General features: G+C 57.6%; 1 protein-coding gene across 3 annotated transcripts in view; it reads right to left on the bottom strand.

Annotated features, from left to right (window-relative positions):
* KCNIP2 (potassium voltage-gated channel interacting protein 2) overlaps positions 1-24,759 on the bottom strand; it is a 42,026-nt gene extending 17,267 nt beyond the window's left edge. For all 3 annotated transcript variants that reach the window (XM_019007309.1, XM_015633699.1, XM_015633700.1), the window contains exon 1: positions 24,675-24,759. In XM_019007309.1, coding sequence (XP_018862854.1) covers positions 24,675-24,747 — 73 coding nt within the window. In that variant the 5' untranslated portion in view covers positions 24,748-24,759. The remainder of the gene's footprint in view (positions 1-24,674) is intronic.
* Positions 24,760-24,765: the final 6 nt, after the last annotated feature.

Genomic DNA, 24,765 nt, shown 5'->3' with positions numbered 1-24,765 from the left:
GAGCCACGGCTGCCTGCAAGGGATGCTCAAGAGCATACATACCCCACTGAAAGTGTGGGACAGGGCTTTTCCCCCATCCCACTGAGGGGCACCACTCCCAGGGGTGCTCCTTGCCCCTGCAGCCAGTCAGCATTTGGCCATGCTGTGGGAAGTGCCTCAAGGCTCTGGCTGAGCTGTGCAGAGAGAAGTCTCACAGATGGATGGAGCAATGCACACCCCAGGCAGGAGAGGCTCTGCACGTCCCCAGACATGTGATGCCAGTTTCACCCCTCCTGCCCTGCTCCTTGCCCTGGTGTCTCACCCTGCAATCCTCCAGCAATCACATCTCACTGCTGTGGGGCTTGGAGACACCCTTCACTAGGGAAACTGGGGCCCCCACCACATCCCAGAGCTCCCCAACACACCAGCTGAGGGACCAAAGATGTGGGTCATGCCCAAAGGGACCCAGAGCCCCAAAATGCAGATTGAGGCCTGAGCATGAGCTCTGGGCACCCTACAAGAGTGGGAGCCTCCAGAAAGTCCATCTGGAACCCCGTCTCACAGCGAGGGGCAGCAGTACCTAGACACGGGCAGCATGGTGGACCCCAGAGTAGCCCTGGGTACAGCCCTGAGCCACAGCCCAGCCCCGGGGCTGCCACCGGCTGCTCTCACAGCGAGCAGGACCACGGCCAGGAGGAACTAATGAAGTGACTGAGGTGGAGGTCTCCCAAAAAGGCAGAGGGCAAGTCCCTAATCCAAATCCACCTCTCCCACACCAAACATCCAGCTTGCCTCACAGCTTGGTTTGTGGAAGCGGCCGGGCCACCCTGTCCCCCCGTGTCCCCAGCCCCGTACCTTCAATGCCACTGATGATTTTGAAGCAGCGGGTGGTGAACCAATAGGAGATGAGGAGGAGGATGGCAATCAGGGAGGCATAGAGCAGGCTGTCGTTATGCAGGGATGTCCTCTCCATGGCTCCATGCCCTGTGCCCACTCGTGCCCCCAGCCAGCCCCGCTGTGCTATCTGGGGCAGCCCTGTCCCCCTGCCAGAGGAGCTGGGCACCACGGGCGGGGAGGCGGGGGGCCGCACGGGCAGGCAGGCAGGTAATTGGGAGCGTTGTGTGAGAGCCAGGCTCCCAAACCAATTACCTTAATTGTGCTCAGACAGCACATGGCAAACAGTTAAAAATAACCCTCCTGGCCCGGGGGGAGAGTGGCACCATCAGCCAGGAGAAGGAGGCAGGGGGCAGAGAACAGACGGGGCTCATTACACACGTGGCCGTGTCTCAGTGCCATGGGGCCAGCAAGGCATCACCACAGCCCAAGGGCTGCTCTGAGTTCCCTGATGATCTTGGGATCCTCAGGGCTCAGCCCCTTGCTGCCACACCGCAGGTGAAGCTGAGAGTTCTGGAAATGGGGCTCCCTAGGGAATGATGCTGCCAGGATCTCTGCTGATGCCTGTGTCCGTCCTTGCTCCAGACAGGAGGCCTTGAAGGAAGGTGTCTCTGCAGTTCTGCCATCCTGGAGAGCTGGGTCTGGCATCTCATTCCCTGTGTCCCACAACAGCTCCTCCCCAGGGATGTCTGTGATCAGCATCTGTCTCTCTCATCTGGGAGTCAGAGCCAACCAGCCTGGTTCCCGCTCTGTGATGCCAGGTGCATCTAGATGGTGCCACTGTGGGTTTGGGCACACTCACTCACGGCTCCCAAACCACGCTGGATTAGCTGCACCCATGCCTGAGACACTTCTGGTCCCTGCATGGTGCTAGGCCCTATCTGCTGCCCCATGGGACATATGGCTGAGGAAGACACCGGACCCAAGTGTTTCATCCCAAACCCTCTTTGCATACAAGATACCCCATCCCTACCCTGTACCCACAGCCAGGGGTTGTGGCCACCCAGGTGTGGGTGAGGAGTACAGCACTGGCTCAGCTGTGCCCCTTTCAGGGAGCAGATTCCAAGCACCCAGACCTGTCCCTCCCCTCCTCCCTCCCTTCTCTCTCCCCCAGGATCAATGTCTCTGAAGATCCATATGTGACACAAAGTGGCCCTGGCATATGCCCATGGCTCAGCACTGGGGAGAGCAGCAGGCCCTGTAACACTGCCCCAGGACCAGGCAGCCCAGGCTGGCACTGAGTCCATGCCACCCATCCCATTTCGGGCTGTGACACTAACAGCCATAAAGCTTCCCCCACCCAGCCACCCCCGCCCTGGCTCTCCACTGTTGCCAGCAGCACAGCCCTGCCACACTGCTAAATTTAAACACCCCGCCAGCCACCTGCTGGGTAGTGTATAAATAACCCCTGGAGTAGGGTTTCTTGCCCAAAAAGCAGCCTCCATGCACACAGCATGCCACAGGCACACCCAGAGCCATCAGGTAGCCAGGCGGCTGGTCCCTGTCTCCATCCTCCCAGCACTACCAGCAGCTGGGGATGGGGAACTGTCCTCCACTGCAGGATGGAGCGGATGGGGATGGAGCAAGGCAATCATCCATTGTCAAGGGACCCATCTCTTCAGGAGGGACCCTGCACCTTGACTGTGGCCAGGATCTGCCCTCCTTGAGAGTCACCCCTGTGGCTACCGCTAAAGTGCTCTTCACCCAGTGCAGCAGGGTGTTACTATGGCACTACTTCCACAAAATGTGCCCTAGGACCTGCTGGGCCACAATGAGGTGATGGTCCCTGGGCACAGCCGGGCAGCTGCTGCCCAGGTCCCTTGGGTGTTCCTGACCTGCCGGGGGGCCAGCCTGATGGATAGGAATTTCTCCTTTTTTTTGGTTCTCGGGGCCATCATCCATTAGGGAGAGTTAAATTTAGGTTAAGGCTGATCCCTTATTACCTTGCTGCTAATCAGAGCACGAGCAGATTATTAATAAGCACATTAAAATATTGGTGAAATGCTATTTTTGGGAGGTGAAGTCACAGTTTTAATCTGGTTAATTGATTGAGTCATTTCTCTTTGCCCTCTCTGGCAACCCGTCCTTGGCCAGCCCCCCAGGGCACCCAGCCAGGGGGCCCCTTGCCCCAGGCCCACCTGGTCAGGCACTCAGTGTCTCCTGCAGTGAGCTCCAGGGGACCTCCTTCTCCTATGCAGGAAGGACAGGGGGTCACTGCCCCCCAAAAGGGAATGATGTGGTAGGGTAACAGCCAGAGGGGGGTCAGCATCTTGGTGACCCTAGCAGCATCTGGGGAGGAGGCCAGTTGCAGAGGGGAGGAGTTGTGCAAGCCCCACATCCCACCCCCAAATCAGAGCTGCCCAGCTTTGGGTTTCACTCCACTTTGGCTTGTCTCAGAACTGTATGAGGGTAGTCAGTGCCCCATGGCCAGACATGCCCTCTGTGCCCATCCCAATCCCGTGCACACCCAGCAGGGCTGTAGGGAAAGCCCTTGGTCCTGCTCAGCACAGCACGTGGTGACTCCAGAGACGCAGTCCCAGGGGACATCTGCTACATTCCATAGAGCCCAGCTGCAAACCCAGGGCATTGGGAGAAGGATCTGCAGGATATCCTTGCAGGTGGTGGGGTTTGGGAGCATCCTGAGGTCCCATTCCCTCTTTGCTCCATTACCTGCAGCTCTGCCCCTCGTGCCCTGGGCTGGACTCAGCTGACTCACCCTCTGCCCCCTCCACTCCGGGCAAGTTGGCTGATGCCCAACGGAGCCAACTATCAGGGATGGACCTGGCACTGCCTGCGGCACACCCAGCCTCCAGAGCCTGCCATGCTGCTGGGCTTGGGGGACTGTCCCCTGCTTTGACTCCATCCCAGGGCTTGGGTCCCTGTGGGCAGGAAGGGAGCATGCCAGATGGGCATGGCTCACAGGTCAAATATTGCTCCCACATCCCGGCCTCCAGGGCTGTGCCAAGTGCATGTCCGTGCTATCCCCGCATTTCTCTGGACCCAAGGACAGGCACAGGCTGTGAAACCCAGGGGTTTTCCCAGGCAAGGAGGGGACAAAACCTGGGAGGGGTTTTCCAGGCAGGCTGAGTCCTGGCAAAAGAATTGCAAGTCCCAGCCCTGCTCTGAGGTGTGATGCTGCCACATTGGCCTAACAAGGCTTTTCCTGCACTCATGGTACAGTGCATCCCTTCCTAGCACTGCTGGGGCTCAGAGGGGCAGCCCAGTGGTCCTCAGCAGGGCAAGGCCATGGGGATGACACCTTTGTCCCTGCACAGGGACACAGAGGCAGGAGTAGGGGACCCAGAGTCCTAGCACACAGAGGCACATGATGACCTCCACAAGATGTGCCCACTGGGTTTAGGAGGTGGTTCTGGGTTCACACCCAGAAGAGGGGCTCTGGACAGCTGTCAGGGCAGTGCAGGGGCTGGCACAGGGGTGAGGGTCCTGCCATGGCAGTGACAGCAAACCAGGAGCACACAGCATGCAGCTCTGTCCCAAGGACCAAGCATCCCAGGACAGAAGTACCGGTAGATGCAGGCACCAGGGCGTGTCCCTGCCCTGGCTCATGGGGCACACCCAGGGCTTCTCTGTCCAGCTAGATGGAGGGCATGGCTCCAGCTCCAGAGGAGTCAGATTCCTTGACATGTCAGGAAACGGCAGACCAGCTGCAATTTATTTGTACAGCAGTTTTTCATGCTCCACTTTGCATCAGGCCCCTCCCCAAACAAAACAGTCACCTCAACCCAGGTCTACATGGGCCCTTCAGGGGCTTTTTGTTGCCTCCTGGAACCATCTTCAGCTTCGCTCCACACGGAGCTCAGTGCAACCCCTCCAGAGGCTGAAGCACTCAGCACCTAAACAGCATTTCTCCCCTCCCCAAAAACCCCACAGAGCTCACCAGACAGACACCCCTAATCACAGAACAGAGATCCCGTGTCCCCCAGGGCGGCACCTACCTTGGGAGAGAGTGCCGGTGACAAACTGGTAGAAGAAGCGGATCACCCGGCCCAGCTGCCTCTTGCAGCGCTGCTGGCAGTGGCTCATGGCTCCAGCTCCCAGCGCTGGGGAGAGACCCAGCCGCACCCCCTCCCGGCCGCCAAACAGCCCCCCAGCTCCTCCGAGCAGCGGGCGATGCCCGGGGGAGGACTGAACCTCAGTGCCCGGAGTGAGCCCGCGGGCATCGGCGTGGGGCGCGCCCGGCGGAGCGGGCAGCGGCAGCGCCCGGCAGCGCGGCAGCCGCCGGCCCCGCTCCCCGGCGGCGGGCAGCGGCAACTTTTGCGCGGGGATGCTCCGGTGCAGATGGGCAGTGGGACAGAGGGTTCGGCGGCGGTGTGCCTCCGGGGGCTCGGGCTCACGAAAGGCGACCGCTGAGAGGGAGCGGGATGTCCGGGCTCGCCCCCCCGGGCCGTGCCCGCCCGCCGGTCCCCTCCGTGCAAAGTTGCGGGGAGCGGCGGGGAGCGACGTCAGGGTGGTGCGGGGCGCCGGGGAGCCCAGTGGTGCCAGCCAGCCCTCCGGCAGAGGCGGATGGACGCCTCCCTGGCTGGCAGAGCCCCGGGTTGCCCCTGGCTCCTGATCCGCCCCTTGGCACCAGCTCGACCCGGCACTTCACGCCCCGGCTGGCCGGGAACCAGAGGCAGGTTGGTATGGCAACCCGCAGACTCCACAGGTCCCGCTGACCAATGAGGCACCGCTGCATCCCAGGGCCGCCTCTCTCCAAGAGCAGGCAAGGATGCTCCTTCCGGAGGGAAGCCGGCACCGAGAGCATCCTGCATCCTTGGGCGTCAGCCATCCACTCCCACAATCAAGTGGGGATGCATCCCTGGGCATCAGTCCTTCATCACTGCAAGTGTCCTGCATCTCCAGGCATCCACTTCTGCTGGCTCCACACAGGGGAGGAGACAAGGATGGACACAAGGATAAGGAGGAAGAGGAGTCAGACTCTGAGACCACCCAGGCTAAGAGCTGCTCGCTCCAAAGCTCAGCCTGGCAGCGAATTGCTAACTTGCACAGTATGTCAGAGCCAGAAGGCAGACTGGAATGTGGTGACAGCGGGATTTCCCTGCTCCCAGAGCCAGCCTGAGATGGTCTGTGCAGACTCAAGACAACATCCCTTCCCCTAGTACCATTTTCCCAGCTGTATTCCATCTCTGAAGAGCATTCACACCCTACAGCAGCAGAATTCTATCAGTTCTGAATCCATCCTCTCATAATCTCTACAATCTCATAAATTTCATCTCTTATTAATAGGGAAGGAAGCGAACAAAAAGGGACCTGATGGAAATTACAGCTTCTGTTCCCTCAGGGATGGAAAAGAGGGTGGAGCCATGATACAGCCAGGAACAGCCAGACTGTCCAGTCCCTACCAATACCTCAAACACTTCCCACCAACCCTATACTGGGGTTGGCATAGGGAAACCTCACTTCCTGCTCCCCAAAAGAAGGGCCACTCCCTCCAAACCAAACCCCCCACTCCCGCCTGCCCACCCTTATACAGGCTATGGCCCTGCCAAAGGGGGCAGCTGCCCAAGGGAGTGTCTCCACACCACACCATGACAGTGTCCCAGGGTGAGGGGCACCTGCAGCAGTCAGTGCTGCTGTGCTGGCCAGTGCATAGCTGAGCCAGGTTTGGAGAGATCCTAAACAAGGCACAGCACACAGCACAGCAGGGACTTGCAACGCTTTAATAATACATCCACAAAGCCCCAGGCCAGGGAAGGGCTGCAAGGGGCATCAACCTCACAAGAGGAAGGGGCCAGTCCAGGCCAGCTGAGGCCATATTGGACAGCTCAGCAGAGTCACAGATGTAGAGACAATCTGTGAATGCAACACCTTCACTGAATCTACCCCTGTGAACCACTTGCCCCCAGCTGAAAGTTCAGAGATTTGGGTAGCCAGCAGTGCCCAGTCCACTCCCGCCACCTTCCAGGTACAGGTCTGGGGTTTAGGACCCTCATCCTTGTCTACAGTATCCAGGAGCTCTGCTCCTGGCTCAACCCCGCAGCACAAACACATTGGGACAGTCTCTTGCAGTGATCAGGTCCCGTGAGCTGTGTCATACAAGGCCAGATCCTGCAAAGGCACAACGTTCCCAGTGCTACGGGGAACAGCCAGCACAAATCAGACCAAGGCAGCTGCAGCATCCCAAAGGCCCGAGGGATACAGGACAGGCGACAGAACAGCCACAGGAGGGTGCCAGAGCCCACAGTACGTGACAGGAAACAAAAGTTTGCAGATCCATCCCAAACCTAGCATCCAGCTCCTTGCGGCCAATTTCCATCTGACAGGGAAAGTTACTCCTTCCCAGCATGCGGCCAGGCAGGTGAGACGTGCAAATGCCATCCTGTTCACCTTGGTCGTGATAGTCATGCAGGACAGGGGATCTCCTGTCCCTTCCACATCAGCAGATGTTGGCCACCCTGGATGGACACTGACCCTTGCTCCTCACTGGAAAGCTGAGCAGAAACCCAGCACTAATCAAAAGCAACAAGACAGGGCTGTTGACCCTACTCTTACTCAACTTTTCTTACTAAAGACCCCACCCGGGTAACGTCCACCCATGGGTGCCACTGCAGGGTGCAACCTGCCAGCCTCCTGCCCCACAGCCCAGCCTGTGGTTCTCCCGGACCTGCTCCCTGCTTAAGGAGGCCAGTGGCTCCCCATCTGCAGCCCCAGGTGAGCTCCATTCCCCACAGTGCCTCACTGTGGGGCAAAGGACATCATCTCCCAAAAACATACTTAGAGTCAGCCTGTGTCCCCAGAGCATCTGCTGGGCCTGCAAAGGAGACATGCTGCTGCTGGAGCTGCTGCAATGGGAAGGAGGAAGACTATGGCTCCAGCACTGCTCCCTGCTATGTGCCTCGACCCTGGCAAAGAGAGAATCTGCCTGCACCTCCTAAAGCCGAGCCTGCACCGGGGACCAACCTAGCTTAGGGGATAAAGGGCAAATTCAGGGAGATTGGAGACCAACACTGCCCTGCACCTCCCTGCCCCAGCCCCATGCCTGCCTGCTGACTGTGCTGGGACGCCTGCAGCTTGGAAGCGCAGGAGCCGGGACAGGCAGTACCTGCCGTGCGACGCACCTGTGATGCCAGGGGTGGGGACACGGCTGCCCACGCCCCACACCCCGTGCCCCACGCCCCACGCCCGGCTCGGCCGCGGTGCCGCTGCCTGACGCTGAGAGGAGCCCCGGCACAGCGCAGCAGAGCGGCAGGAGGTGAGCCGGGGACACGGCTGGTTCAGACGGCTGTGGCAGCTGATGGCACACGGGGGACAGGAGAGGACACGTGTTGTTGTGTCGGAGCGTGGCCCTGCACGCGTGTGAGAGGATGCACGGGAACCGTAAAGGCCATGCGGCCACCACGGTCCGCTGGCGGTCCCTTGGAGGCTGAAGAGACAGTGACAACACCAGCGAGGAGGGGGACACGACACATCTGCCCATACCAGAGCCATTGCTTCCTTTCCTACCCTCCCGAGATGGCTTCCTGGCAGATACGTCCTTCCTAAGCCACCGACTACTAGGCTGGTACCTGCCGAGGAAGTGCAGGGAGCTGCCGGGGGAATTCACGCTGGTTCCTGGCCATGAAATATTCATTAGCACAGCCGCCAGGAGAAGGCAAGGAAATAAAAGATAAACAGAAGGGGATGGGGGGAGAAGACATAATGCTTGCAGGCAGCTCAGCGTGGCACTGACAAGCCCATAGAGTGGCTGAATCAAGGTCTTTATACCATCATCACACCCGTATGTGGGTTCCCTGGTGTCCATGCCAAGCCTGATTCACTGTCATGAATGTCGTGGGCACATAAACACCCCTAGAAAATATAGCCAGGAAAGAAGTCCTTGCAGGCACATCCAGCGTGGGTAGGGATACCCTGCAACATGCACATCGCCAAAGGGCACCGTGCTGGGATGGTGGTCAGAGACTGTTCCTGCCTGTGCCAGCCCTGGATGGTGCCTGGGCTTCCAAGTATTTCAACCTGGGCTACACCCCTCAGGGCCACCTTGGCCAGGGCATCTGTGGACTCTCTGGAGTCATCCTGTGGCTGGCAGAAAGCAGATGCCAACATTCCTCTCAGGGAGGAAGGGCTGTCAGGATGGGAGGCACATTTCCAGTAATGAGGAAGGGCAATCAGGGCGGGAAGGAGGAAAATTTCCATTACCAAAGAAGGATAATCAGAGTAGGAAGGATGCAGGACATCCTGCGACCCTGTGCCAAGCCTCAGCCCACCACTCAGACCCACAGCAGCTGAGCAAATGCTCTGTTCTCTCTCTAAATAATTTAAACCCACCTTTTTTGGGGGGATGGAGGACATACACATCCCAGCAATGCCAGACTCACAGCTGCTTGGCAGGGACAGAGCAGGTCCTGGCTGGAGGCAGAGCTCAGCAAGACTCAGCCTGGAGCCAGGACACGATGAGGGAGAAGAAGGCAGACGTCCTAGCAGCAGGGATCACTTCAGGAGCCATGAGCTTCTGGTTCCAGATACACCACATCTGGATGAGTGGCTCTGTGGGATCCCAACACCTCTGCCAGCAGCAGAGAGAGGAAGGCTCAGCCCAGCCAGTCCTGCGTGCTGCTGCTCTGCTCCTGCCTCCTCCCAGCCCGGGAAAACCGCAGCCTCCGGGTCTGGGGGAAGTGCTGAAAACGTGATGCCAGAGAAAATAAATAAGGCAGCTAATGAGGTAATTTGCATAGCTATTAGCAGTCAGGATTTGCAGCGGGTCTGACATGGGATGTGCTGTCACAGCGAACTGCAGCCCGAGGGCTCTGCTGCGCTTGCAGAGGGAAACACGCAACACAGCCGTGCTGTGCGGGCACACCGCAGGCACCCACCGCAGGCAGCCACCACCGGGGAGGCGAGGGGGGCAGGAGCAAGTCCAGGAGGAAGGTGGAGGAAGGCTCGGAGCAGGGCACAGGACCTGGGCGGAGCTGTGTGCTCTAACCTTGAGCCCCTCCTGCCTTTGGCCACACACCCCGCGGCTCGGCCCTGGCACGTACAAATCGTGGGCCAGCGCACAGCTCCTACCTTGCCAAGGCTCAGAGAGCATCCATGAAAGGACGGGCTTGCAAAGGCCAAGGAAAAGCTGCCAGCAGCCCAGGCTGCCTCGCAGGGCAGCCCTGCATTTTCACAGCCAGCTGGCTCCATGTGCTTTCCCATCCAGAGCTGGCTACAGCTCCCTGCATCCTTTACATCTGCTTGCTCCCTTGTGAACCTGGCATAAAACACATCCCAGGACAAGCACAAACCCTTTCCTACCCCAATCTTTGTTGCCAGCAAACTCACGTCACTCTGACTCCCAGCAGAAGGTGCCATTTTTGGGATGTAGGACTGTGCATGAAGCATAAGACCATCAACAGTTCCGCATCATAACTGCACCCATCCTTAGCTGTTGGGGTCAGGAATCACGGAACCGCAGCAGGCAGGAGGGCGCTGGTCATGCTGGTACACTCAGGAACGCAGGGGAAACACACCTGCAACCTGTGACACTGCTGGAACCCAACCTGCTGTGCCCACTAAATTGTGTTGGAGAGGAATGGCACGCAGGGCCACTCTCCCCGGGGCTGCCAGGGCATGTCTGGCTTTGATCACAAACCTGCGACGACAGCTCAGCTCCTTCTCAGCTGGTGGATCTTGCTAAAAAATGCATGTGATGCGATCTGTCTGCTCAGGAAGGCGCTGCCAGGGAAAGAACCCAGCCCAACGCTGCGTGCTGGTCCTGCAGCACCCACCTGCCAGCAGCTGGCAGGCAGCAGGTGATGGGGCAGCAGCCTGGCTCTGTGGCACCACGCTAGGGACGAGCACATGCCAGAGCACTCCTGCAAAGCAGGGAAAGGATGGGGCACCCCCACGCTCTGATGGCAGAGACAAGCAGAAAGACCCAACGGATGGGTGGTTGGACAGACAAACAGACACAAACTCCACCACCAGCTCAGGTGGTGCATGTCCAGCCAAGATGAAAGTCAGAGCCCCACAGGGTCTACCCTGGTGTGTCCATCATCCCTGAACCTCCGTGATGCACCCCACACCTCCAGACTACACTGAGACACTGAATGCTCCCAAGCTGATTTTTTTTTTTTTTTTTTTGTCAGTTCTGCTAAATATTTTAGGTATTTACACAGAAAAGCTCTCTGTGCTCGGCGGCATGTCGTCCCCCTTGGCATCACACAGGCGGCCACAGACACACCCCCGCCTGGCAGGGCATGAATAATTCATTGACCCCGTGAACAGGATAGAAGCGGTGGGTAGGAGAGGACAAAGCTGGGGACACGGCTTCATCAGCCCCCGTCCCGGCTCCTGGGGTGCACCCCGAGCATCTCCTTGTCCTGCAATCGGAGGGCAGAGAACTGCCCCAACAACTGCAGGGAAACCGAAGCAGGGGGAAAGGAGAAGAGCCAGGAGCTGAACCCAGCTCTGGTTATAGGGCTGACACATCGAGACAGCAGCTGTAAGCAAGTAGAAGCATAACCTGCCCGGACCATCTAGGGCATTTCAGAGCTTGTTGTGTCTGAAAAGCACAACAATGTTGGGGGCACCCAGGATATATCAGGCAGTGAGGCAGCACAGCCCCTGGGATCTCCAAAGACCATGGCCCTCACACGTGTGCACTTTGCTGTGTGGGGGAATACAGCTCACACTGGGGCACAACACAGACACAGCATCTCCTTATCCCAAACCAGCATATTTTTGCCCCTTAGATGCCCTCCCACCTTGCTCCATGCCCATGGCACCCCATGAAAATCAGCAGGGATTTCCATCCCCAGACCTGTTCCAGCACCCACTCCAATCATCACCAGGGTCTCCTGAATTGAGAAGCTGGGACAAATCTCAGCCTGGTCACAAGCGACATCAGCCCTGCTCCCCAGCCTGCTCCAGGAGAGGACATGGTCCTCAGCATCTCCAGCCTTGCCACCCTCACCACCCCACACCAAGCCACAGTGATGGTGACAAATTAATGAGCTCCACGCAATCACACGTAGGTTTGGCTCCAGTAAATGGGAGGTGGCACTAGGCTCATTTCCTTGCAATCAGCGCTGGCTTGGCCACCAACAGATCTATCTCAGCAGGGTGACAGGAGGAAGCACAGTAGGAACAGGCTGGGACACAACCTCGGCTCCCACGTGTTCAGACAGCTCAGGGCTGCCTGTGGGTCAGAGATTGGGACACCCTCTGTCACCCAGGCGGATGCTGCCACGCTGAGTGACACAGACTATCAGCACCACCGCTCATCCAGGGGCTCCTGCACGCACTGCCTGCACAGCTGCGAGAGGGAGATAAGATGCCTGGAGGGGAAACATGCTTCAAATGGCAGGAATCTCCCCCAAAATGGACTTGGCTTGAGGGCACCGAGAGTGTTTGCTGCTATTAATAACTCCAGAGCTGTAACGAGGCGCGTGGCCTCGGCTCAGGGAGATGCAGCAACAAGGCAGGGAGGGAGAGCAAAGTGTGCTGGAGATGGGGCTGTGCTCCTGACCCATGGCTCCTCACCAAGCCCATGGAGTCCCCACACCAGCAACTCCCCAGCACTGGCCTGAAGCCCCTGGGTAGGTGGCTGGGTGGATGTGGGGGGCTCAGAGTAGAGCAGACACACAAGCTTAGTGCTTCCTTTCCAAAAGCCCACAGCCCACCTGCACCCTTAATCCAGCTTCAAGCCAAGGCACTGCGCATCCCCATGGCGGGGCTAACAGCCCCCCATGCCAGTATTGACCCTCTCTCCACTTGTACCCTGAGTGATGGCTCAGCCTTCCACCCTGCTGTGCTCTCTGCCCCATGGGGCAGCAGGGCTGCCCATTCAGCATCTCCAGGGCACCTGCTCAGCCGACTGCCAGCCCAGGGGGGCCCTAGAGACTGCCTTTTAAAACTGACATTTTGGGGACAGGAAAGCTATTTTCAGTTGTTTCAGAGACAGTGTTTCCATTGCAGTTTGTCTGCCTCCACTGGAAGGAGGGATGCTCTCCCTGGAAGTGCCATGGCCGGCAGCTTTGTGTTGGGCTGTGGTGCCTGTCACCAGCTCTGCACCTCTGGGTCATCCTCATCCCTCCTCTGCCTGCCTGGTGCCTGGACCCACTGTGCTTGGGAACACATGGGAAGATATCCCTGGGTTCCCAATTGGGCAGAAGGGTCAGGAGCATCACATCTGGGAGAGGGGCTGGTGGGAGGCACACAGCTCCTGCCTAAGACCTTCTCAGCATCAGCAAGTTTTCTTCTACACACCTTAATGAGACAATCCCAAAAATTAGCACACAGACCTGAGGAGCACCCCCTCCCTGGAGCCCCCAGGCACTCTTGATAGGAATAAATGCGCCTGGCAATTATGGAGGGGGAGTACAGCCTCCCAGTGCAAGACCTGCTGAGAGATTCAGAAATAAATATGTTAATAATCAAATATCCATCCTGTGTCTGAGCTCACGGGAGGACTTTCAAGTCTAATTAGCGGAAGATTTGTACCATTGCTGCCAGGGCTCGAGGGACAATTTGCCGTGGTTCCCACGAAGTGAGAGGTTCTGCTATAATTAGCCAGCAGCATCCTGTCTGCAAGGATTACCTCCAAACCTCCCCCGCATTCCGGGCTGGGGGCAGGCGGGACCCAGGTAAGCCAAGATGAGAGATGGCCCCGGGCTTTGATCTGTGCAAATCGAGTCTGGAGCTGCAAATCCAGGGCAGGCAGGAGGACAGGCTGTGAGGATGGGCAGCACACCAGAGGAGAGCTACCCTGGGTCTGCAGGTCATCCCATGCTTCCACATCTGTACACAACCCCTACATTGTCACAGAACTCATCTCCCCACAGCATCCTGCCACGAAGACCAAGAGTGCCTCTAAAACTGCTCCATCTCCAGACTGATTGTTTCCAAGCCAGGACCCCAAGAGCCAGAGCTGTTCACAGTGAGGGGCATTCACTTCCCTGTCCAGCCCAGTCAGACATGTACATCTCATCCTGGTCCATCATAGCAGAGTGAGCAGCGCCCAGGGGAGTACTCCTATCACCCCAGCCCAGTGCTTTTAAACAGGGCCATATCCTGCTCCTGAGGATGTCATAACAGACTCCATTTCCACTGCTACAACAGCTTGTGGGGTGGCTGTGATGGGGAGAAAGGAGCACCCAGAGAAGAAAGACAAAGGGGCAGCACCTGGGAGTGCACCACTGACAGCACCCAAATGTGACCAGCCTCCAGAGAAAGGTGCAAATGCAGAGAGACATGAGGGATGTCAGAGAGCAGGGATGGAGCCTGAGCAGAGGGAGCCACGTCTGCATTGAGGACCAACTGCACAAGTGAGGATGCTCTGCTGAGCAGGGAGTGGTCTGGTCTCATGGGGGGATGGCCTGGCAGATATTCTGCCAGAGATCACTGACCCAGCAGCAGCTGCCAGGGATGCTGTTAGCACCAACTAATTGTGGGCAGAGGTGGCTGGCCTGGCAGCCACACGCTCTTCCCAGCCTGGTAGCGGGCAAGGCTCCAAACTGAGGGGAGAGGTACAGATGGGGTGTCAGTGGTCACATCCAGGGCACCTCCTCAGGGTTGACCTGGAAACACCTGTGCAAGAGATCCTGTCCCATGAACAACAAAGTCAGCGCCTCATCCCTCCCAAGGGCCGCAGGTACCCCACATTCAGCTGTGTTGTCCAGGCACAGCCATCTCCATCCAGCTCCTCTGCCAGCTCCTGGAGACCTCCTCAGTGCCACTGGGTTGTTCATCCCAGCAAACAAGGGTTTACCAGCCCCTCACTTCCCCATGGTTATTTAATTAAGCAGAGATAAAAGAGAAGACGTATTATCCAGAGAGTGACAGCGGGCTGTAATTACAGCAGGGCAGGCTGAGAAAACAAACAGTGCTGGGGGAGGAGGCACAGCATGGTGCAGGGCTGGAGGGACACCACAATCCCTTGGGACCCACATCCTTGTCCCAGCACTGTGGTCCAGGGAAGAGGTGGGACTCTGGAGTCTGTGCGGGATGGAGGAGGAGAAAAGGCTCCTTTTCCTCCATGGGTGTGGTCCCAAAAGAGCCTCTCCCTCCAGCTTACACTGAACTGGGGTACCCCTGACCCCAGCCCCTCCTGGGGGATGCTGGGGAATGACCAATCCTAAGGAAAAACAGGTTTTCAGTGAGTCACTTTGAAATATTAAACACCATCTCCTTCTTCCCCTTTCTGCTTCAGGGCAGCCCCCTGCACCGAGGGGCTTGCTGCCCAGCTGAGCCAAGGGCACTAAGTCCCAGCTGGGATATGGCACCCCAAAAGAGCTCTGCCTGCTCCTTCCCCCCTTCTCCCCCTAACCAGGCATGATGCCCATCTGCTGAGTTACTCCAGGCTAGGGTTTGAATTTGTGCCTGGTGTGCAAAGCACAGACAGGTGGGACATGTGGCACGGCCACACTGCAAACTCACACCCCTGTCCCCACCCAGCCACCAGCAGCTCTGCCTGAGCAGGGGGAAGGCTTCACTCCCACGTTCCCTGTTGGAGGGTACCACGGGTGCTGGGACACATCAGGGTGGCTCAGTCTTGAGGCGTGCACGGCACTTCCTGCCCATCCTGCACCGTCAGACCCTGTGCAGCTCCCAGCCACATCCCTTCCCTTCCTTAAATCCTCCTGCCCTCAGCCCAATCCTCTTACACTCTCCCTCTCCCATTACAGCATCTTTAAATTAATGCCTGGCCAAGCGTGGGATAGAAGGAAATTAACCCTGGGGAGGGGGAGCAGTCTCCACAATGCCTCTTATCACCTAGAGCACTGTTCCTTGGCCTCCTCCCACACCATATGCAGGGGAGGCACCGGATCTATCACAATCACAGTGAGCATCACTCAAGCACAGGCCCTCAGCACCCACACCCCTTTGCTGGTAGGGTGGCAGGTGCCACCTCTGGCCAGCCCTCTACTGGGGAGGCTGCAAGGTCCCCATGAGAGACTTCCAGCTCTGCTTGGGTTTGCACCAAAAATGGCCAGCTGGGAACTCACTGGGAGCAGTTCCGGAGCCAACTGCACCCTTGCTGGGACACCTTGGGGTCCCCAGTTCTGGAACAAGAAGTCAGGAGGGATTTGGCTGCTGGTGGGAAGCCCTTGTGACACCCACAGCTTGGGGAGCTCAGAGGAGCTGGAGTGACTAGGAGGCAGGGATGTGGCCAGAACAAGCGGTGCCACAATACACACCCTGATCAATGCAGGGGACACTTCTTGCCTGTGTCATTGTGGGGGAGCTGCAACGCGTCCCTTTCAGAGGATCTGTGTGAGGGTGAGCAGACACCAAGGCCACGACAAACAGGTCCATCCCTCCAGGCTGGGATTCAGGGAAGATTTGATGGCTTTTGGAAAAATGCCTCAGGGATCCAACGCCATTGCTGCCAGCATGGTGCAGCCGTAGGAGCAGCAGGATCCCCTCGAGCTGCCCTCTCCCAGGGCGGTGGTGGCCAGGGCCAGGAATTGCTTGCCAGAGCAGCGCTCCTGCTGATCCTCTCCGTTATGCAACAAATTATTCCACTCGCATTAATGACTTTGCGGCAAAGGGGGAAATGACATGAATGATTCCTGGTGCCTGGGAGTGACTCACTTTGCACGATGGAGGGGAAGCAAGCAGGGAGGGCGGACTCCAGGGGAAATTTGTTTGGGTCAGCATGAGCAGCAGGGGTCTGGGGATGGGCTCAGAAGATCAACTGCTAGAAGCAGAGTGAGGGGGAAAGAAAGAGGAACTTAGGGGCAGATCCCACCACTCAAGAGAGGGCTGGGATGTCTCCAAGAGATGCTGGGATCAGTCACAACCACAGCATAACATCAGTTACTGTGCTACCCAAGCCCCACACATCTTTTCCACCTGTGCTGCAACCCCAGAACCTGGCACCAGCAGCTGTCCCTCCCTGCTCCAGGGTCAGACAAGACCTTAAGCAAGTGCAGCCAGGGCTGGGTGTGCTGCACCCCACCACTGAACCACCCAAGTCCTGCATCCTAGGAGTCCAGCAGGATGGGCAGCTGCCCACCGTGGCCCTTGAGGCAGTAGTAGGGGGGCAGAAGGGACCTCTACTACTGCTGCTCACATGGGCAGCAGTACAGAGCCTGGCATCTGACCCAGTCCCTCCTCCCTCACCTCTGGAGACTTCACTAAATCACACCATTAAAAATTAATACGTATTCCCTCCTGGAATAAATCAGGAGCTGTCAAGGGCCTATGCTGCCAGCCACCTCCTGGGGACACCAGAGACACGTGGAGACACACCAGGGACTTCAACAACCCACTGCCAAGTAGCCCCAGGGGGGCCCTTGCAGTGACAGAGGGCCGGGTGGATTATTGCCTTTAAACCCGTTCAGGGGCTTTCTGTAAGCAATGCAATTTTAAAAAATTCAATCTAGGAAGAAGCGATTAACCAAAGGGGCCAGGAGCAATGGCTCGCCTGTCTAATCTCGTTAGCGAGCAGGCCGGTTCCCATTTCACCCTACCACAGCTGCATGGGCAGCAGTAACTGGTGAAAGGAGATGGATGGCTCTTCCCTGGCTCCTGATGGATGTGGGAGTTTTCTGGTGCCCCTCTGTGTCCCACAGAGCTACACCTTCCCCATCTGGGTCAAGGAAACCTCTCTTTCCTGTGACTCTCATCCTGGCTGGATGAGATGATGATACTCCATCCCTAAAAAGCACTTTTTGGTGTCCAAATGTGTGGTTGGTAATGGAAAGAGGACAGGTTAGGGATTTGGTGCATCCTTACTCTGCTGCTGGAGTCCGTGCCTGAAGCTAGGACCAGGGTCCCACTTTCTGCCCCACAGAGGCTCAGTGACAGGGTCATGCCAGTCTCTCATGGTAGCATCTTGCCAAGAAGCCTGCCTCTGCTTCAGACTGTTGAGCCCCTTCCCAGCAGGAATGTCACTGCCACGGGATGTGTCTCATGGGGACAACAGGACAGATAATCCCATCCAGTTCTCAAGTTTCTGCAGGGTAGAGCTAAGGCAGCAGATTTGTGCCACTACCCCACCTGCTGAGTTAGTCACTCCATCATTGTCCCTGATCTGCTCCCTGGAGAGGGACTGCAGGTGAAGCTGTCCATCTCCACTGCCAGCCCCTTGGGGTTGTGGGTGTTCCCTGCCTACCTACAGGCACTGCTGCTGCTGCAGCATGGTCCCTGACCCACCTGCCTGGGAGCAGTCACACCCCACATCCCCCTGCCATCCAGGACAAAGCCACCTGCCCATTCCAGGTACGGCCCAGGGCTAAGTGGAACGTGGATTAGGTTTGTCTGCACGCAGGGGTGTGCAGTGCCCCCACTTGCACACGGCACAACCCCCAAAACACTCACTGCGCGTGAAGCTGGCACAGGAATTGGATGATTGTGCATGCTCTGAGTGGAGCTCCTGCTTGTGTGTCCTGCAGACCTCAGGGTCTCAAGACCCCCCATGTCCCCAGGTGGAGTGAGCAGGAGCAGCACAGATGGGACATTGACCTTCTTGCCCAGAGTCACCAGCAGCAATGCCAACACCAGCCTGGGCTTGGGAGAGGTCCCCTCCCTAAACAGAAGGGATCTCCAACTCATCAGGTTCAAAAGTGGAGTGCTTCCTGCCAAAATGGGGCTGGAGTCATCTGGAAGCTGGTGGAGCTGAGCCTTTGGGGCCAGAGAGACACGCAAGGCATGGACACAGAAGCACATGTCAGTGGCAGTGGCAGTGAGTACCTCCCATGCCCAGGAATGCCCATAGGTGACTTGCCCTGTCTGGACCACAGAGGAAATGTTCGAGGAAGCCCAGCTTCAGAGGCAGTGAAGGTGGCAGCCCTCCACATTCCCTATCTCTGTCAGCTCCTGTTGAAAGCAGCAGTTTTCTGCCCCCAGCTCCCCTCCTGCAGGGCTCCGTCTCCAAACAAGCTAATTACTCTCACTGCTCCCCAGAGGCTGCACCACCCGTTTTCATTTGAAGAGGAAGACAAATTTACTTAAAAGCCAGAAGCAGCCGGAGCCACAGCAGCTCGGGGAGAGGAGGACTGCAGTAAGAGCCTCCCGCCCAGCACAGCCCGGCACAGCCCGGCTGCCACAGGACATCCGCAAAGCCCTCGAGGGGTGTATCACTGGGAGTGGGGTCATTCATCCCCAGTGTCCTGCCACTCACCCCCATGGAACACACCCAGCACCCAGCCCCAGCTGCCAGCAGAGCACTCTGGCATGGACAGTGCCAGACTGCACCCATCCACAGACACTGTCCCATGGAAAGGGACTCCTCTGCCCCTTTGCTCCCACGGAACCCACTTGCAACAGCCCCAGCAGTTCACTTGCTCAGCAATAACCACCCTCAGAGTTCTACAGCGTTAGTGAAGGGCTGTGATTCCCCACGTGAAGCCAGAACCCCTCACCATGGCATCAGACCACCTAGCTCAGCCCCGCCTCGAGGGAGATTGGTTTCACTAAAGGCTCATTTATCTGCAGCATGATTAGAGAGCAGGGCTGGGATCCATCCCGGCGGCAGGAGAGCGATTTGCCAGCAGATGGATTTATCATCTCCCAAGCACAGCAATTTGGCTTAAACAAAACCAAACCACTTCCCCTAATGAAAACATCACTAATGAGGAGAGAGGCAGAGGCAGCTCTATGAACGGGGTCTCTCCCGTCCTTTAAGGCTGGGGTGACCTGCTGATGTCTGGGCTGTTAATGCATGAGGCTCAGGTCCAGCTGGGACATATGGACCCAATATAGCTGGAAGAAACCAGAGTTTGCTCCAGGGATCAAACCTCCTCATGTCCTGGCTCCCAAAGCTCTGACGGCAACTGGTTTCAGCATAACACACAATATGAGAACAGCACCACTGAGTTGAGACACCTTTTCCAGTTGTAACATGGCCAACAGTGAGGAAAAACTCTATGCCCAGACACAGAGATGGTGAAAGAGCCTGTGCATGGCCAGCCCTGTGCAGCCAAAGCTGTATCCCTTGGCCAAAGTTGTGACAATCCATGAATTATGCATCAGCATCTGTAGAGATCAGCCATTTAACCAGCCCAACCAAATCCACGAACTTCCTGCTAATTAATCCTGTGCCACCAATTCCCCATGGACTCCAACCTGCCTTTGCTTGCAGGGATGCAGCAGCAGCTGCCAAAACCTCAGCTTCAGCCTTTCCAGCTGTGAAATCCTGCCTGCCTGTGCTGAGCAGTGCTACCAGCAGCATCACTCACATGCTCCTTGCCCCATGTGTGGCTAGGAGCAGCTTCTCTTCCATCAGGGACCCTCAGGATCTCAGCAATGCCACAACACCCCATGAGAGGGAAGTCAGCAGCATCAGAGGACTGCAGACAAGCCAGGACAGCAAAGAGGGGAGAGGAAGAGGGTACAGACACCAGAAGGAGGGAGACAGCAGACAGAGATGAGGCAGTCAGGCAACAGTCCCATCACCCCGGGAAGGTGCAGCAGCCATCGAGGGCAAGGCGCTTTGGCACAGAGATGACCCATGGGAGCCTCTAACCCTAACACATGAGGGGGGAGACCCTTCCCTACAGTGCCCCACCCTGACAGAGAACCTCCTGGGAGCTCGGGGACCTGTCTCAAGGGTCAGTGTGGCTTCCAGCCCAGCCTCACTGCCAGGCTGCAGGAGCAGAAGTGGCAAGCACAGGGAGGTTGCGTGGGGCAGCAGCAGAAGGGGAGGCAGGTTAGCAGGGGAGCAGGGGGATGGGCAATACACAGTTCCCATGGGCCAGACACCCACCCAGGGGAAGGACACTGGTGGATGTCACCCCTCCTGGGGGCTGCTGCTAGGAAGAGGGGACAACCCATGCCCGACAGTGACCAGAGGGATGCAGGTAGCTGGCCCTGCCAGACCCATGAGGACAGGGCTGTGCACCCAGGGCTGTTCTCGAGGAAGCAACTGGGGAAGAGAAGGACCTTCAATCTGGACATGGGTGAGCTGGTCTTGGGCACAGTCTCCACCTCTGTTCCCCTCTGTGGGATCAATCCAGCACACAGGCACAACACACAACCTGCCATGCACACTTGCAGCCGGGCTCCTGCCAGCCCCTGCCTTCTCATGTCCTTGCTCCCACCCAATGACCCTGTCACTCCATCCTCCAGCTGCAGATCCCAGTGCTTCCCCCTACACACACTATTATTTGGGACAGGCTAGCACTGACACCTCCTCCACACTCTGGGAAATAAATTATCCCCCATGCAGATGGAAGTCCTACGCTATAGCAAGCTGGTGGAGATGTTCCCCCCCACCTGACTGATCACGGGCTGTGAGCAGACACGATGAAGCTGCCGGGTTTACTGGGAGCAGAACAAGCCCCTGGCACAGCCTTAGATCTGCCCATCACCTGGGATCCTCCTGTGGCATTGCCAGGACACAGCTCCTCAGCTTTATCCCATGGCAGGGACTGGAACCCTGCTCCTATTGTCCTCCCACTGACCCAACTGGCCTCTTCTCCCTCTGATGTGCCTGTGGGGGACAGCTTAGCCCCACATCTCCTTTCTTACTGCTGTGGGGAGAAATACCCCTGAAACACCGTCCCTCGAGGCAGGGAGAGAGCTCAGCCAGATGCTGCGCTGCTGCTACGCTGGTGCCTAAGGTTTTCATCTCACGGGGTGGGCTGCTAAAGTGCTAGGAGTTGGGAAGTCCCCATCCATCAGCTGTGCCTCTGGAGACAGGAGGATCCCAAAGCTCTGCAGATGATCTCTATAGCAATTGCTCAGCCCTGCAAATGCTGCAGCTGCCTTTGGGGTGGAGCAAAGTGGTTGCTTGAGTCCCCAGATCACAACAACTGGAGGGAAAAAAAGCAGGGGTGAAAAGTGAGGCTCCTGGTCCTTTTTGAGGACCCAACAGCCCTGGAGATGAATCCCTCATTTTTCCTAAAGGCAGTTAGGGGTTTTTCCCCATCCCAGACAGCCTATATATTGACCCTGTCCAGGCACATGCTGTCCCGCATGTATCACGAGATACAGCATGGCTTGGAGGGGTTTGTCCAATGGGGTAAGACAAGCCCTACCACCCACGCTCCAGAACTGGACCTAAGGCAGCCCTGATGCCCACACATCCCTGTGGAGCATCAGGCAGGAGGGAAACCCTCCTCTAAGCTCACTCACCTCTCACACTGCCAGCATCCAGGGTCAGGGATGCAGTACCTGCATTTCTCGGGACAAAGTGGCTCTGGATTCCCATTTCTTCTGCATGGAGAGCCATGGCCAGAGCAGTCCTGAGACACTGGCTCTGAACTCTGCTTGCATACTAATCGCTCATGCCATTAGAGGCTGGAGGAATAATGTAATTTATGGATGGCTTTTATTTCTCGCTAGCGTCATCTAAATATCCCAGAAATGGACCAGTTTAATTTCCTGGTGGTGTAACCTAAACATTTCTCTCCTTAACACCCAGGTGGGTGCTCAGCCGCAGGCTCAGCAGCCAGGCAGGCACGGCTGCTTCCTGCCCTTGGCCCATGCCGCCGCAGCAGGGTCAGCACAGGCAGGATCCATCCCTGCTCGCCCCAGCACAGCCTGCCCGTGTTCCCCCGGAGCAGGGAGCGCTGCTGCTCTGCCCACTGCTCACACACAGGCAGTTCTCATTCACTCGGGCCTCTCACACACACATCCACGTGCCCACAGAGCCAGGGCAGCTGGGCATCGCTGGAGACACCGCAGGGAGCGGCGACTGTCACTGCACCTTCATTTTCAACAGCTTTTTACATTTAAGAATGAGTGGACATTGCGGAGTGTTTCTACTCTGAGCATGGCTAAGGGTCCTGCTTCCTGTTTAGCCCCTGTCCTTCTGGATGTGGGTGTTGCTAACCCTTCTCTAGCCATGCATAGGTGGGAATCACATTGCTCTCACCCCTGATTTCAGGCGGGGATGGATTCCAGGACTGACTGCTGTCCTTGTACACACCAGCAATCACTGGAGCTGCTGTGGGGCTGTTGCCTCACCTGACACCAAATCATCTCTCGGTTAACAGCTTTTGCATGGCAGATGCCCTCTAAACTCTGACACATCCTGATGGGGGTCTCCAAAGCTGCAGGAGCACCCCAAACTGCTCGTGCTTGACCCCAAGCAGAGCTGAGCTACCAAACAGCAGGTGCCAGCAGCCACCCTCCTGTCTGCAGATAAAGACTAAGCCCACACAGGCACTGCCAGCTTCACCCAGGCTTTGCTACAGCCCCGTGGAGGTCCCGTCTCCTCATCACATCTCCAGGACATCAGGAGAGCCAAGACCAGGTTAGAAGGCATGGGGTCAAGCTAGTTAACCCTCCCTAGAGTTAAGGCTGCATCCCCTCTCCTGCCTGCATCACTTCCACACTTTCTGGGAGAAAGACAACTTTCCCTCCACAGGGGGGTCAGCTTCACTGCATTCAGCCAGCACAGAGGAAATCAGCGCCACTGGCACCAGCTCCCTCTCCTCCGTGGTGCTACTGCAGGCTCTGCCCTGGCAGGTCACTGACTCGACAGTGATGGGAAATGAGTGACATGCCCTACAGGGCCTGCTTCCCACTCTGGGAAATGAGGCAGATATTTCCAGCCTTATTCCCTAAAGACTTCCCCAAAGCTCCATCCCTGTGGGCAGGGACTTGCATGGTGGCACAGCTCCACTCCATCCCGGTTCTTGCTGCACAGCTGGCTCAGAGGTAAGCCCAGGCATAAAAGGTCTCAGTCTTGGAGAGACTGGAATTTATTTTTAACTTCGATTTGATTTAAATCCATATGGACATTTTAAAGTTACCGGAGAAACCAAAAGTTCTGTGTGGGTTCCAAGTTCCTACACAGCTCAAAAATATCTTCCCTGCAGCACGTTTGGGCAGACAGTAAGCAGCGTTTCCCGTGTGTGGGGCTGTTCAGGAAAGCAGAGCAGAGGTCCTGCTCTGCTACCACCACCTATTTGAAATTCTAGAGCAAATCCTGAAATCCACCCCAGATTTTGGCAGGAAAAGCGTCACTGGAACTCAGGGAAGCCGCCTGTGCACACACAACAGTGCCTGAGGCACAAGGACACCGAACCACACTGGCTAAGGAAAGGTTCAGCTCCATCGTGGGTACCAGGAGGCAGGTGGGAACTGCTGCCCCATTTCACAGCTGCTGCGACAGAGGCTCTGAAAGGGGACAGGGTTTGGCCTGATCTGCGGAGAGCACGTGGGGAAGCAGGGGTGTTGCCAGCTCCAGCCCAGCTGCTTCCCTAGCGGAGAGTGGAAGATGAGGTGTGACGGATGGACAGATGTTGTGGAATGCGGGATGCTTGGCAATTCCCTGATGGGGCAGAGGACGAAGGGGGAATACAATAGGGTCATAAATGGGTCGTCTTAGTCCTCTCTGTCCCACAGCTATCCCATCCAGGGGCAGGACGTCTCAAGGGATTTCTAGGGGACACCGGGTGATGAGTGAAGACACCAGGCACCGTGGTGCTGCTGGGGTTTTCTGAGAGGAGTGAGTGAGCATCTCTTCCCTGGGGAACCTGCTGCCGGGATGCTGCTGTGCCACCCCAGGTGCAGCGGGGTCCCAAGGCATGGCAGAGAGAGCTCAGCGCCAGACCCTGGTGTCCCGAGGGTAACAGTGAGGGAGTGTGAACTCGAGGGGCGGCCAAAAGCGATCCAAGCACTCCACCCCCCCGCCCCCGTCCGGGGCCTTTTCCTTGCCTCGGGACAACCTCTTCACGCTGGGACCAGCTCTATCGCCCCCGGAGCACCCTCCCCACGGGGGTCGGGACTGTCCCCCTGCTCCAGCGCCGGGGTCGCGGCCGTTCCCCCTGTCCCCGAGCAAGGCATGCGGCGAAGCGGAGCGGGCAGGGAGCGGGGCTCAGCGGGGCTGGAAGCGGGTGCCCGGGACCGCCCCGCGCCGTGTTCCGAGTGGCTGCTGCACCTTCCCCGGCGGCGGCACTCACCCGTCAGCTGGTCGTAGGAGCCGTCCAGGTCGCGGGAGTCGGACAGGCTCTCCTTCCTGCCCTTGCTCCGCATCTTCCCGCCCCGCCGAGC

The sequence above is a fragment of the Parus major genome, chromosome 6 (genome assembly GCF_001522545.3).
Source record: "Parus major isolate Abel chromosome 6, Parus_major1.1, whole genome shotgun sequence".
In the NCBI taxonomy this organism is placed as follows: domain Eukaryota; kingdom Metazoa; phylum Chordata; class Aves; order Passeriformes; family Paridae; genus Parus; species Parus major.
Note: the sequence above shows the minus strand (reverse complement) of the source record. Positions and strands in the feature narration are given on the sequence as shown.